The sequence below is a fragment of the Podarcis filfolensis genome (genome assembly GCF_964270895.1).
Source record: "Podarcis filfolensis genome assembly, chromosome: 1".
Classification (NCBI taxonomy): Eukaryota; Metazoa; Chordata; class Lepidosauria; order Squamata; family Lacertidae; genus Podarcis; species Podarcis filfolensis.
In genome coordinates, this window is record NC_139604.1 from 97,899,056 (window position 1) to 97,914,066 (window position 15,011).

At 45.8% G+C, this 15,011-nt stretch overlaps 1 protein-coding gene across 1 annotated transcript in view; it reads left to right on the top strand.

Moving 5' to 3' along the window:
• The window catches only part of DPH6 (diphthamine biosynthesis 6), a 242,294-nt gene that overhangs the window by 106,492 nt on the left and 120,791 nt on the right, over positions 1-15,011 (top strand). The window contains exon 12 of the mRNA XM_083614001.1: positions 10,560-10,734. Coding sequence (XP_083470127.1) covers positions 10,560-10,734 — 175 coding nt within the window. The remainder of the gene's footprint in view (positions 1-10,559; positions 10,735-15,011) is intronic.

Here is a 15,011-nt window from a genome sequence, read left to right on the forward strand (position 1 = left end):
ACTGCTACCTTATATTTATGATACTCTGGAATATACTTCATTGCTACTACGCTGCTTTATTTATGACACTTTTTGTCATATTTCGTTTCTGGACTTCATTTCACCTATTTCTATGTCTGTTTTAGCAGTTGCTTTACAGTTGTCATATGAATGTCCTTAAGGCCTTTTAGGTACACACCCCAAGTTTATACCCACTATTCTGGAATATCTATGCATATCCTTGAATGCACTGTCTGGTTTCATCTTGAGCTTAGACCCTCTGCCACGGAATCATCTCATCCCAAACCTAACATCCCATTTTATTACAGCATTGTTTTGGTTGTTTAATACATTTATAACCTGACTTTCCTTCAAGGAGTTCTAGGTGGTATACATGGTTTTCCCCATCCCTTCATCTCCTGCCCCCCCGGCAACTCTGTAAGGTAACAGGATGAGAGATGGTGACTGACTCAGTACCGTTTGATGAATATCATGGCTTAGTAGGGATTTGAACCTAGGCCTTCCTGGTCCTAGGCCCCATGTGCACTATACATTTAAAGTAGTTTTATACCACTTTTAATGGTCCTGGCCCTCCCCTCGAAGAATCCTGTGAAAGGTAGCTCCTTAAGGGTGCTGCTCTGGTTCGCCAGAAGCAGCTTAGTCATGCTGGCCACATGACCCGGAAGCTGTACGCCGGCTCCCTTGGCCAGTAAAGCGAGATGAGCGCCGCAACCCCAGAGTCAGCCACGACTGGACCTAACGGTCAGGGGGGTCCCTTTACCTTTATTCCCCTCACAGAGCTATAATTCTTAGCCTAGCTTAACAACCAATTCCGGGGAACTCTCAAAAGTATTCAAGGAGAAGGAGCTTGTTTGAGTGATATGAGTTTCTTCTGTTTAATAGCAACCTTATTTAGTGCACAGTGAATTAAATTGGATATAGTGCTCCAACTGAGGCATTTAGAGTGACATTGTTCATTTCAGTTAGTTTATTTGAAATACTTTTATGGGCAAAAAGGCCTCCCGTGGTAACTTGCTTAATAAAATGCAATACAAAACAATTAAAACTTCAAATAAATGAATATAAGTCAGCAGTACACAGCATCAAGCAAAAAAGTATCCGAGTAAAGTATCTTCAGAGAAATCACCTTAGAAGAAGACTGGTGAATATGAATGAATCTTCAGGGCTCTTCTGAATGCCCACCATGGTGGAACAGGCTTGGTGGATACCTGCTGATAATAATAATAATAATAATAATAATAATAATAATAATAATAATAATAATAATTTATACCCCCCCCCCCCGGCCAGAGCCGGGCTCAGGGCAGCTAACACCGGTAAAATTACAGTAAAAGCATAATGGGGGGGCAATTTAAAATACAGGTTAAAATGCCATTTAAAATGTGGCCTCATTTTAAAAGTAGCCTATAGATCAAAACCCTAAGGGGAGGGAAACATAAGGGTCAGACTGAGTCCAAATCAAAGGCCAGGCAGAACACCTCTGTCTTGTGGGCCCTACTCTCTTGTGACAGAGCATTCCACCAAGTCGGGGCCAGTACTGAAAAGGCCCTGGCCCTAGTTGAGACCAATCTAACCACCTTGCGACTTGGGATAATGTGATCCAGATGTGAGCCCACTGTGGGAAAGGCCTCCTTCCCTCCCTCATACTTGGCAGTCTGGCTGCTCTTGAAGGTGAGCATGTGAAAAGGTCCTCTGTTGCTAATCTTAGCATGCAGGCAGGTTGATAGGGGTAAATTACTGCATTGCAGGGGGTTGGCCTAGATGACCCTTGGTGTCCCTTCCAACTGTAGAATTCTGTGATTCTATGAAGGTGGCCCTGCAGGTGACTTGGACTGAAACTGTTTAGGGCTTTGCAAACAGCACTTAAAACTGGGATGAGAAAGGCACTGGTGACCCGTGGAACTGGTTTTGTTATAGTAGCCTCCTATCTCCCACCAGGACATGAGCAGCTATATTTTGCAGCAGCTGAAGCAATGCACTCCCCTAATGAAAATACATTCGTGCAGTAGAGCTTTTTCCTTCTTTTCCAGGAACATCAACTCTGGCAATGTTGCAAACTATTTTTGTGACTTGGAAGAGTTTTAAAAGCAGATTATAAAGTGATATCAGGGGACTGCTCTTCAGGGTGGGGAAAAAATATGGAGCTCAACTGTTCACCTGTCTTCCCATGCAGGTTTTAATGAATATTTTCCCAATCTTCTGCTTCCATAACTGCCGTTTCTAGGTTTGCCTTTCTATTCAGTATCCATACTGGAGTTCACCATGATTCAGAACAAGCATGTTTTCCTTCTCATTTCTTTTAATTTGGAATCCAAATGTATTTCATTTCTGTTTCTTAATAAAAAATTTAATATATAACATTCATGAAATAAGGACACTACAATTAAAATATTTTTAATGCTGCATAAAATATTTTATAAGAAGCAAATTCTTTAGGATTTTTTTTCCCTGTTGAGGGCTTTATTACTTATTCCAGTTAATAAGATATATTTCCCCTCACTTGGTAATAGCTTTACTACTAATTGGATCTCTGTGAAACTCATTGCATTGGTGACTTTCTTGAGATAAATATCCAATGTTCCTTACTAATATCATGCTCCATAACTTAGAAAATAATAATAATAATAATTCTCAGTATTATCCCAGTATACAATCAGTTAAGAAGAGTTCCACAAATAAAGGAAATAAGTTTCTACATATTATAGAGCACCCATCCCAGCCTGGTGCCCCTTAGATATTTTGGGGTGGTGTTCAACAGTAGTCCTACTTGGAGTAGGTCCATTAAAGTTAATGGACATAACTAACTTAGATGCATTTATTTCAATGGGTCTAATATGAATATTACTTAGTTGAATACAACCAAATTTTGGATAATCCTACACAAATATAATCTCAGCATAGTTGAGATAAACTATGCTCACAAAGGTATTTTGGTGTCTTTATATGCCCACAAAATTAGCTCATCTCTGAAAAACACCTTCCCTAAACCAGTATGTTGGAAATGTGGTTGGCATAAAGGAATTCATTTCCAGCTTTCGAGGGGATGTCCTAAGTCAACCTTCTTTGGGGAATCTGTGTTTACTGAAGTTAAAAAAAACAAACAAGATGAGAGGGAGAAATGTAAAGTATTGCACTTGGGCCAAAAAAATGAGAGGCACAAATACAAGATGGGTGACACCTGGCTTGAGAGCAGTACATGTGAAAAGGATCTAGGAGTCTTGGTTGACCACAAACTTGACATGAGCCAACAGTGTGACGCGGCAGCTAAAAAAGCCAATGCAATTCTGGGCTGCATCAATAGGAGTATAGCATCTAGATCAAGGGAAGTAATAGTGCCACTGTATTCTGCTCTGGTCAGACCTCACCTGGAGTACTGTGTCCAGTTCTGGGCACCACAGTTCAAGAAGGACACTGACAAACTGGAACGTGTCCAGAGGAGGGCAACCAAAATGGTCAAAGGCCTGGAAACGATGCCTTATGAGGAACGGCTAAGGGAGCTGGGCATGTTTAGCCTGGAGAAGAGGAGGTTAAGGGGTGATATGATAGCCATGTTCAAATATATAAAAGGATGTCACATAGAGGAGAGAGAAAGGTTGTTTTCTGCTGCTCCAGAGAAGCGGACATGGAGCAATGGATCCAAACTACAAGAAAGAAGATTCCACCTAAACATTAGGAAGAACTTCCTGACAGTAAGAGCTGTTCGACAGTGGAATTTGCTGCCAAGGAGTGTGGTGGAGTCTCCTTCTTTGGAGGTCTTTAAGCAGAGGCTTGACAACCATATGTCAGGAGTGCTCTGATGGTGTTTCCTGCTTGGCAGGGGGTTGGACTCGATGGCCCTTGTGGTCTCTTCTAACTCTATGATTCTATGATTCTAAGTTAACCAAGTAACAGCACATGACTTGTTACCAGTGCCCTCAGTAATACAGCTAAGTGTTTGGGACAACCAGAACAAAGATGGGAAGTAAAACTTCCTTCAGGTTTTTCCTGATGGCTGCAAGGCCAATAATCTCTAGATAGTGGAAATATTTGGAGGGCCTCCCTATAGAGGCATGATATGAAAGGGTATGGGGTTTGGCAGCTTCACAGAAGCTCTGTGAACTAGAACAAGCACGCCTAAATATGAAGGAAGAATGAGAAAGCACAGTGTGTACTGGGGGCTGTATCCAGTGATGTCCTGCCATTGACAGAAGGCTCTTTATTCCATTTGGAGGCTCAACAGAACAGGAGGGAAGCTGCTTTCTCCAAATGAACCTCCACCCTGCAGATGCTCTCTTGCTGTTCCAAAGCATTTCCCAACCTTCTGGAGCAGGTTTTGGGGGGTTTCCAGTAGCCACTCCTACTTGCTTATGACAGAAGGCTGCCATAAATTGCAGCAGTCAGCTTTCACAATGAAGAGACTCTTTACTGGCTATATAGAGAACTTCGTGTCTGAACCAGAGCTGGTGTCAGGTTTCAGCATCACAGGGTACCTTCCAAGGCCCACTCCTCAGTAGGAGGCCTACTGCCGATTCCCAGAGCCCCCTGGCCCTGCCGCTACTCATCCTTCTTGCTGTTACTGCTTGTTGGTGTGCTCTCTTCAAACATGTAAGCAAGGAGAAGGAGCAGCACTCTCCAGTTAATCTGGACTCTCCCTATATGCCAGGGGAACTGTGATGGGATGTTGAGCTGCTTGTGCGTAAAGTTCCTAGTCCCTCAGTGTTTGGCTAAGTCCACAAACCACTGTCTGTAACGGAGCTCCATAAGCATGGCTTCGTCAGTCGCTGGCAGAATCCGACAGTGGGCGTTTACGGAATTTCTTCCAGCATAAAAGCTCCTTAACGGAAACACGTCTTCTGGACTCTCTGCGTGACAGTTTCCGGCGAGGAGTGGGTGTCCCTATAGGAGGTCCTGAAACCTCCCCGCTGTTCTCGCTGGAATTGTCTCTGAGCCATTCTTCCGACTCACTTTCCCTTGGAGCTCTTTCTCTCCCCCTGCTGGTTCCCTCCTCCGCTGATAAGTCTCTCTCAACCTCTGGGAGCCCTTGCACCACCGGTTCTTCCGATGACAGTTCCCTGACATCCACCTCCCCTCCAGGGCCCCCTCCACCCCCTCCCCTCCCTTCCTCTGTTGGAGGCGAGGGAGCAAAACCCCTGAAAGAACTTCCCTCATCTTCCGAAGTCTCGAACATTTTCCTCCACCGGTTGCTGTTCCGGGTTTCTAAGTGCTCATCCTCCTCGGAATCTATTCCTTCTTCCAACTCAGACCCCGTGAATCCTTCCAATTCCTCCTCCTCGTCGGTGGTGCCAAAGTACTCCCTCCGGAACCTCGCTACTGACTGAGGTTTCCTGGGGAACCTTTGATGGAACGCTTCGATCAAGACCTCGTCATTGACTTCCTCTGCCGTTACCCAGGTGTTTTCTGGGTGCCGGGCAGTCGAAAAATTGACCTCCACGTGCAGTAAGCTCATGAGCTTCCTCCAGAACCTGGACGTGAATTGTTTGCCCCGGTCTGAGACCACCCTCAAGGGGGCGCCATGCAGTCTAAAAATATGTTCTACAAACAATTTAGCTGTCTCTTCCGCCGTGACTGCATGTGAGCAAGCTACAAAGTGGCCCATCTTAGTTAACAGGTCTACTACGACCAGTATGGCGGTTTTCCCCTTGGATTTCGGCAGATCAGTCATAAAATCTATCGATACCGCCTCCCATGGCATCTCTGGTGTGGGCAACGGTTCTAACAACCCCGCCGGCGCCCGCCTCTCTCCCTTGGCTCGCTGGCATTGGTCACACCCTCTTACATACTCCCTTACATCTTCCCTCACCCTGGGCCACCAAAATTCCCTGGTAACCAACCACATGGTTTTGTGTTGCCCAAAATGCCCTGCTGTAGGGCTGTCGTGCAGCTGTTTGAGTACTCTCCCTCTCAATTCCCCTTCGGGTATATATAGTGCCCCTTTGTAATACAAAGCCCCGTTTCTTTCTTCAAAACCTCCGGAGTTTTCTCCCTCCCTCCTTAGACCTCGGAGCTTATTCTGGGCGTATTCATCATTCTGCGTCTCCTCTACCAGTTCCCTTTGCCCCACCAACGCCGCCCCACACACCCAGCGGTCCTCTGGGATGATATGTCTCTCTTCGGGTGCTCCCTCCCCCTCCAAATACTCTGGTTTGCGTGAGAGAGCGTCCGCCCTGACGTTTTCTGGGCCTGGCACATAGCAAATTTCAAAATAAAATTTGGAGAACTCCTGTGCCCATCTCACTTGCCGTTGGTTGAGCACTCGTGCCGTTCTCCAGTACTCTAAATTCTTGTGGTCCGTGCATACTTGCACCTTGTGTTGTGCACCAATTAGTAAGTGTCTCCATTTCCGGAACGCTTCGTGAATGGCGAGTAGTTCTCGGTCATATACCGTGTAGTTCCTCTCGGATTTGTTTAACTTCCGCGAGAAGAAGGCACACGGTCTCCACTCCGACTTATCCTTCCCCGGCTGAAGAAGCACCGCCCCCACCGCCCGGTCTGATGCGTCAGTTTCCACTCTCATGGGTTTTTGTAAATCCACGTGCAGGAGCTGTTCTTCCGAAGCGAAGGCCTTTTTCAATTCTTCGAATGCTTGCTCCGCTTCCGCCGTCCAAACAAATTTCTTCTTGCTGCTGAGACAGTCCGTGATGGGAGCCGTTAAGTGGGCAAAGTTCTTGATGAACTTCCGATAAAAGTTCCCAAACCCTAAGAATCTTTGCACATCTTTTTTCGTTTTCGGTGTCTTCCATTCCAGTACCGCCTGGACCTTGCCTGGATCCATGGCTAATCCCTTGTCTGACAAGCGGTACCCCAGGAATTCCACCTCCTTGGTGTGAAACTGACACTTCTCTAATTTCACCCACAATTGGTTTGCTTGCAGTCGGCTCAACACTTCTCTGACGTCCTTTACATTCTGCTCCTCATTCTCTGAATAGACTAATACGTCATCTAGGAAGGCCACACAATTCTTGTAGAGCAGAGGTCCCAGGACGTGGTTCATGAACGATTGAAAACATGCTGAGCCTGCTTGTAATCCAAAGGGCATAACGAGATATTCGAAAGCCCCTAGAGGGGTGAACATTGTTGTCTTCCATTCATCCCCCTTCCTTATCCGTATCAGGTTGTATGCCCCCCTTAGGTCCAGTTTAGTGAAAATTTTTCCCTTCCTCACCCGGGTCAAAATGTCATCAATCCTGGGCATGGGAAAAGCCACTGGTTCCGACACTGCATTTATGGCCCGGAAGTCCACTACAAGTCTAGGTTTATCCGTGTTTTTTTTGTCCACAAAAAACACTGGGCTGCCCCCCACCGCTCTGGACTCTCTGATGAAACCTCTCTTCAGGTTTTTGTCAATAAACTCCCTCAACTCCTGCATTTCCCTGTCTGACATGGCATACAGCTTGCCCACAGGGAGCTGGGCACCAGGGACTACATTGATCTGGCAGTCAAAGGGTCTATGCGGTGGTAGTTTGTCTGCTTCCCTTTCGCTGAAGACATTGCTCAGGTCAGCGTATTGTTTGGCCACCTTTCCTTTATCCGTTACTTCTGTTCCTGCTAGAAATGCCTTGGCCCCTTCCGGAGCCTTGCCCTCTTTGCAATGTTCTAGGCAATGTGCTGACCCAAAGGAGACCACTCTCTGATGCCAGCCCACTAGCGGATCATGCAACGCTAGCCAGCTCATCCCCAAAATGATGGGAGCCCCTCCCAAGGTGGCCACATTGAACGCTATTCTTTCGGTGTGCCTGGCCACCCTCATTACCATTGGGACGGTCTGTAAGCTGACTTCTCCTCCCAACAGCTCTCTCCCATCGATCGTGGTCACCTGCAAGGGGTTGCTTAAAGGGATTGTCTGTATCTGGTGTTCTGCTGCGAACTCCTTGCTCATAAAATTACAGGAGCTGCCTGAGTCCAACAGCGCCCTTATCTTTAAGGGATGTCCGTTTGGCAGCTCTAGCAACACCTCTATCACTAGGGCTGGTCTCGGAGGTTCCGGCGTGGGCACTTTTACTGCTCCTTGGCCTGACTGCTGTGCCCTGATGGTGGCAGTCAGGCGTTGGCTTTTACTTGGTCCTGCCCTTCCTCCTCCTTCCCCCCAACAGCTCCTGCCATCCCTTGCCATTCCTTTCTTTGTGGACAGACTCTGGCAAAATGACCTGGCTGCTGGCAGAGATAACATTTCTTGGGGCTCTTCCCCTCCTTCTTCCGCCCTTCACTGGGATTTGAAACTGCCCGCGCGCGCGCTGTTCCAACTTCCATCGGCTCTGCGGGCGGGAAAGTTGGCTCCGGAATCTCTGGAATGCGGAAATCCCTCCAACGCTCCCCTTTCCCTTCCCGCTTCTCCAAGGCTCTAGCCTCCTGGCGTGCTCCAATGGTCAGTGCTGATTTGGTCAGCTGGTCCATAGACTCCGCCCTGGGCGCCCGGGAAAGTTCGTCTTTCACAGCCGAAGAAAGTCCCTCTTCGAAAAGCATTTGAATGGGTTCCGCTGATAGATCCCACCCCAATTTGTGTATCAACATAGTAAACTCAGTCCAGTACTCACGGACAGATCGGCTCCCCTGTTTACAAGCCATCAACTGTCTGCGCACCACTCCCTGTTCAATGTCGCTGGAAAACATCAGGTCCATGGCGCGAAAAAACTTCCGTGCGTTTTTCAAGACTTCATTATGCCCTGCCATCAGGAGTCTAACCCAGTCTCTCGCCCCCCCTTTGAGATGGCTAACCACAAACGCCACTCGCGATTCTTCATCGGGAAAGTCATCAAACTGCAGATTAAGAGCATACTGCATCTCTGTCCTAAAGGCTTGATAGTTCCTGGGATCCCCCCCAAACTTCTGCACCAATCCTGGCATCTTTCTTGCTTGTGGGGGGGCCTTTGCCTTTTCTGCATCCTGAGCCCTCCTCTCATCGAGCCTCGCCGTTTGCAGCACTAGCTGGACCTCCAACACCCGGTACCTTTCTTCCAGGCTTGGACCCGCTCCAGCTCCTCCTGCTTCTCCGGTTCCGGCTGGGTTGCTCATGATGCCTCTCTGCACAAGCTGCTTTCAGGGACTGTCGGATTGCTGTGATGGGATGTTGAGCTGCTTGTGCGTAAAGTTCCTAGTCCCTCAGTGTTTGGTTAATCCACAAACCACTGTCTGTAACGGAGCTCCATAAGCATGGCTCCGTCAGTCGCTGGCAGAATCCGACAGTGGGCGTTTACGGAATTTCTTCCAGCATAAAAGCTCCTTAACGGAAACACGTCTTCTGGACTCTCTGCGTGACAGTTTCCGGCGAGGAGTGGGTGTCCCTATAGGAGGCCCTGAAACCTCCCCGCTGTTCTCGCTGGAATTGTCTCTGAGCCATTCTTCCAACTCACTTTCCCTTGGAGCTCTTTCTCTCCCCCTGCTGGTTCCCTCCTCCGCTGATAAGTCTCTCTCAACCTCTGGGAGCCCTTGCACCACCGGTTCTTCCGATGACAGTTCCCTGACAGGAACAGATTGGACCCAAAGGGAAAGGTAACGGTGGCAAAGAAGAGGATGGCCCACTCAGTGGGAACAATGATGATGTCTTACTGAAGGGCCCTTCAAAACGTGGCGCCATATTGGGCTGCAATGCGTTATACATAGGGCTGCCTCTGAAGACGGTTTGGAAACTTCAGCTGTTGCAGAATTCAGCGGCCAGCTTGCTCACTGGAGCAAGACAGTTTGAGCATATTACACCAATCTTGGTATGCCTGCACTGGCTACCAATTAGTTTCTGAGCCCAATTCGAACTGCTGGTTTTGACCTATAAAGACTTAAATAGCTCAGGACCGCAATACGTCAAGGACCACCTCTCTCCATATGAACATACCTGGACCCTGAGATCATTTTCTGAGGCCCTTCTTCATGTGCTGCCTCCTCGAGAGGTCTGAAGGTTGGCAACACAAGAATGGGCCTTCTCTGCAGTGACTACCTAGCTGTGGAATGCTCTACCCAGGGAAGTTTGTCTGGCGCCTTCATTATACACCTTTAGAAGAAGAAGAAGAAGAGTTTGGATTTGATATCCCGCCTTTCACTCCCTTTTTAAGGAGTCTCAAAGCGGCTAACATTCTCCTTTCCCTTCCTCCCCCACAACAAACGCTCTGTGAGGTGAGTGGGGCTGAGAGACTTCAAAGAAGTGTGACTGGCCCAAGGTCACCCAGCAGCTGCATGTGGAGGAGCGGAGACGCGAACCCGGTTCCCCAGATTAGGAGACTACCGCTCTTAACCACTACACCACAGGCAAAAATGTTCCTTTTCAACCAGGTTGATCCGATTTCCATCCTATGCCCTTTTAAAATGTGTTCTTTTGGGGGGGGGATGGGGCTATTGGGTTGTTGTTTTTATTTTTATTAGGTATTTTGTGGTTTTATATCTTGATTTTATTTTGTGAACTGCCCTAAGACCCCCCCCCCCAGGTATAGGGCAGTATATAAATTCAATTAATGATAATAATAATGATGATGATGATGATAGTTCTAAGTATGAGGGGGGAAAGAGATCCTGTCATATATTAAGATGCATGAATGCCACCAATAAATAACTGCCTTCCTGTCTTGTGGTTTCAGAGTTTGTGTAGAAGTCCCCTTGCCTGAAGGACTTTTGTTTCAGATGGACTGCCTGGCACAGAAGTATGATGGGATGACTGGTGAGCCACCTTGTCAGCAGAAGCAGGTTTTGCACGTACAGAGCATCTCTCACTGGGCCCCTGCCAACATAGGACCTTACAGTCAGTGTGTACAGGTATGCATTCACTCACCCCTCACTGGATTAGTAACTCTGTGGAGAATAATCCCAGCTATAGGTTTCAATTTGCATATTGAAATACTAGTTCATCCATCTGAGAAAAAAATAATATTGGTTCTTATTTTATTTTCCTTTGAGCAGGATATATAATTTTATAGCTTGAAGCTGAACAGGAGGAAAAGGAAGCTATTGGTAACATAAATGTTCGATAATATAAAAATATACAAAATGTCTAAGCTTATTAAAGGGTTGTGAAAGCAAGAGAAGTGTATGGGAATCTGTGAGGAGGTGTGCATATAAGAATGCCTATGGAAGGAATGGGTTTACATATACACTGTCAGGAATTAGTCCCAGAGCAGGACTTAATTTGGGATTCTGTGCTGTGTGGGCTAAGCTGGAAAAGTCTCATATGCACTACAGCTCTTATCCTGTTGTCTTAAAAGGCTGTGTAAAAATATTAACAAAATCTGTTAATGCCATCTGTACAGGTTTGCGGTTGCATGTTCTCCCAAATTCTGATTCTGTCATTTACATTTATGAATGAAGTGCTCCATTCTTAGCTTTCTTTTGTGAGCGGTACATCTCCAAGTTGGTACACATCCGCATCATAGTTATGAACATAATAGGTGACTGGATAAATCCTCTAAGTCTGAAGACAGCTTTATGTGGGGGGAAACCCAACCGCAACAGGCAACCACCCCCCCCCCCGGAAACAGCCAGTTTCTCCTATTCTTTCCTTCATCCCTACATTACCTAGTAGAACTAATTGAAATTAAAAATCTGCATCGCAGGTTCTTTCTCTGAAACATAAAACAGTTAACAAATCACAGAACAAGAACAAAATTTCAAATATAAACAAAATTCCATATAAATGGCATGCACCCCCAAAATCTTACTTTGCGTCTTTGCGTAATTATGCCGAATGTGTCCTGGATTCTGCTCCCACAAAATAGGTCACTGCTCACTGGGGTCGAGAAACATTCGCTGCAGTTGTGTCAGGGTGAAGCCCAGGTAGGAGCTTTTGTGGGTCACGAAAGGGCAGAATGTTGTTAGTTATTTAGTTTATTGTTGCATTTTTACTGCCAGGGCGGAGGAGAGGTGCTTTTTCTTCTTCTGGTACCAAAATAAATTGACTGGCCTTGGATACTATGCGCTTAGATTTGTGGAGAGAATACACCATTTGCTGTTCTGCCTCAGGCAGCAAAATGTCTTGGGCTGACGCTGAATGGTGTGAGAACACAGATAAGTTATATTAATCATTTGTAGGGGGAGGTCAGATTCCTGGGACAGGGAACCTTAAGTCTGTCTTAACCTAATGTTGAAACCTCTGAATTCAACAGAGTCGTTTAGCGATAGACTCTGTGCATAAAACTTTCACCATGATATGCTCATACTGTTACAAAAGCATGCTTCTTTTGTGATGAGGAGAACTGTGAAAAAATGAAAGATGATTAGTTGATATACTTTTATCACTAGAAAAATCATTATAATTCCCACAGATCTCTACATTTTACTTTGGGGCTTTTGGACTTTATTTTAATTTACACTGAATAAGATGATGGCTACATATTAAATACGTATAATGTATACCTTTGCTAAAATTCAGTGTCAAAAGAAGAGAGATGAAGATAGTATGCTTTTTTTGTCATAAATACATACGTAATCTTAGAATCATAGACTTGTAGAGTTGGAAGGGACCCAAGGGTCATCTAGTCCAACCCCCTGCAATGCAGGCTATACACAAGAAGCAACTAGGATTTTCTAAACCAGGAGACCAACTGGAACAGAAACCAACTTATTGTGTGAATAGAACAGTTTTTGCAAATGCACTGAAGTGTCCTCCCCTATAGCAGATGTGGGGGGAGACACATGGGGATGAGAGGGAGGGGAAGTTCCACTGCACTCATAGAAGTCGTCTTGCATATGCAACCCATTGTAATTTTTATTAGTGAGAGCAAAAGGACTTGAGGTGAGAGGACCAAGCTCAATGAACAGACATGGTGAGGCTGCAGAAGGAAGAATGTTGCATTCCATCGGTGTCAGATGCAAGACAATAGGCATGGAGAGAGTTCATGGAAAGCAAAGTATGAGAACTGGGAACCAGAACTTAGTTGGAGCAGGAGCATGTACAGAAACTATCGGCAGGGCCAGGAATGAAACTGGGAAGCAGTTCAGGAAAATGTGAAGCTGCACTTAGTACAGAACAATGCAGCACAGTTGCTCACAGGGGTGAGGCATTGCCAGCATATAACACCTGTGCTCAGAGAACTGCATTGGCTGTCAATTTGTTATCAGGCCAAGTTCAAGGTGTTAATATTGGTAACAACTTGCGACCTGGCTACCTATGAGAACGCCTTACTCCCACATTTGCCTACTCTACCGCTTTGAGTGGCAGAATTGGCACTACAGTCATACCTCGGGTTAAAGTAGCTTTGGGTTGAGCGTTTTCAGGTTGCGCTCTGCGGCATCCTGGAAGTAACGGAATGCATTACTTCCGGGTTTCGCCACTCACGCATGTGCAGACACTCAAAATGACATCATGCGCAGACACGGCAAATCGCGACCTGTGCACATGCAGACGCGGGTTGCGTTTGTTTCAGGATGCAAACAGGGCTCCGGAGCGGATCCCGTTCGCATCCAGAGGTACCACTGTACTACAGGTTCCACATAATACCTGTTCTGCATTTGTAAGAACTTGGTCATTTAGCACGGTGGTGCCAACGCTTAGGAACTCCCAGCCTATTGAGATCATGCAGGTGCCTTCACTGTACTCTTTTCAGCGCCTGCTAAAAGCATTCTTGCTTAGAGAAGTCTACCTAAATGCTTAGAAAGTTGATGGAATTTTAATCTGTTCTAGCATTTTAACTTTTGAACATTTTAAACTAGGGTTGTTTTCTTGTTTTATATATTTGTAAAGTGCTTTGAGGTTGCTGGGTTTTTTTCCAGTCAAGCAATGCATGAATTTTATGAAATAAAAAATAAAATAAAAGCCAAGGCAAGGATCTGGAGCAGAAGTAGAGAAGGGGATAAACCAGAAAAGAACTGGAGAAAGGTGTAAAGCAAAAAGTTTCTAGCTACTCAGGGGAGTATAACATAACTTTTTTTTTTGTCCAGTGCAGAAAGTAATTTACTGATGCTTATAGATACATTTTTATATTTGGTTTAGTGTTATGATGTTTTAGCATAAAATGTTATAAATAATTCTGGTTACGTGCCAACTAAAATGGTTATGCTGCTTCCAACGTCTTATAGCCCATTTACATTGCAGTGGGCTTTAAAAAGTGCTTTCAAGCCACTTAGTGCATTACTCTAGAACATCTTGCAAATACTGTCTAGAATAAATAGCTTGAAACACTGCCATAACTTTACAGTCACAGACATTTATTCCAGTGCTTCATCCTCGGAACAACTATCCCACAATATCTCCAAGACCAAAATCACAACTCATGGCAAAGACTTTGAACCCCTTCATCTATGTCAGTGCTGTCCTTAAATACTTTTAAAAGCTGTGTTAAATTATTCCATAGCACCAAAAAATGTGAAAATCCCTTACAAAGGATTTTCTCAGGTTTCGTTTTCCATGTTAAAGGACATGAGAGCCAGACCGGTGACCCATCTAATCTAGCATCCTGTTCTCCCAGTGTTCAACCAGATACCTGTGGGAAGCCTGCAAGCCGGACCTGAACGCAGCAGGTCCCCTTCTGCGGTTTCCAGCAACTGGTATTTAGTTGTAAAGGTAAAGGGTAAAGGGACCCCTGACCATTTGGTCCAGTCGTGGCCGACTCTGGGGTTGCGGCACTCATCTCGCTTTACGGGCCGAGGGAGCCGGCGTGCAGCTTCCAGGTTATGTGGCCAGTGTGACTAAGCCACTTCTGGCAAACCAGAGCAGCGCACGGAAACACTGTTTACCTTCCCGCCGGAGAGGTACCTGTTTATCTACTTGCACTTTGACGTGCTTTCGAACTGCTAGGTGGGCAGGAGCAGGGACCGAGCAACGAATAGCATTCAGGCTTAGTACCCACCAATAGTCTTATCCTCCATTCATTTGTCTAATTTCCTAAACAACAACAACAACGCAAAATTGGTGACCATCACTGCATCTTCTGGGAGCAAATTTTGTAGTTTAACTATGCACTGTTTGAAGAAATACCTTCTTCTGTGTTTCCTGTTGCTGTTCTTTTTTTGCAGTAGCAGAGAAGTGGCAATAGCCTGATTTTTTTCCCCTCAAGAAGTTCTCATTTGGTGCAGAAAACTTATAATGCTAAATCTGGTTG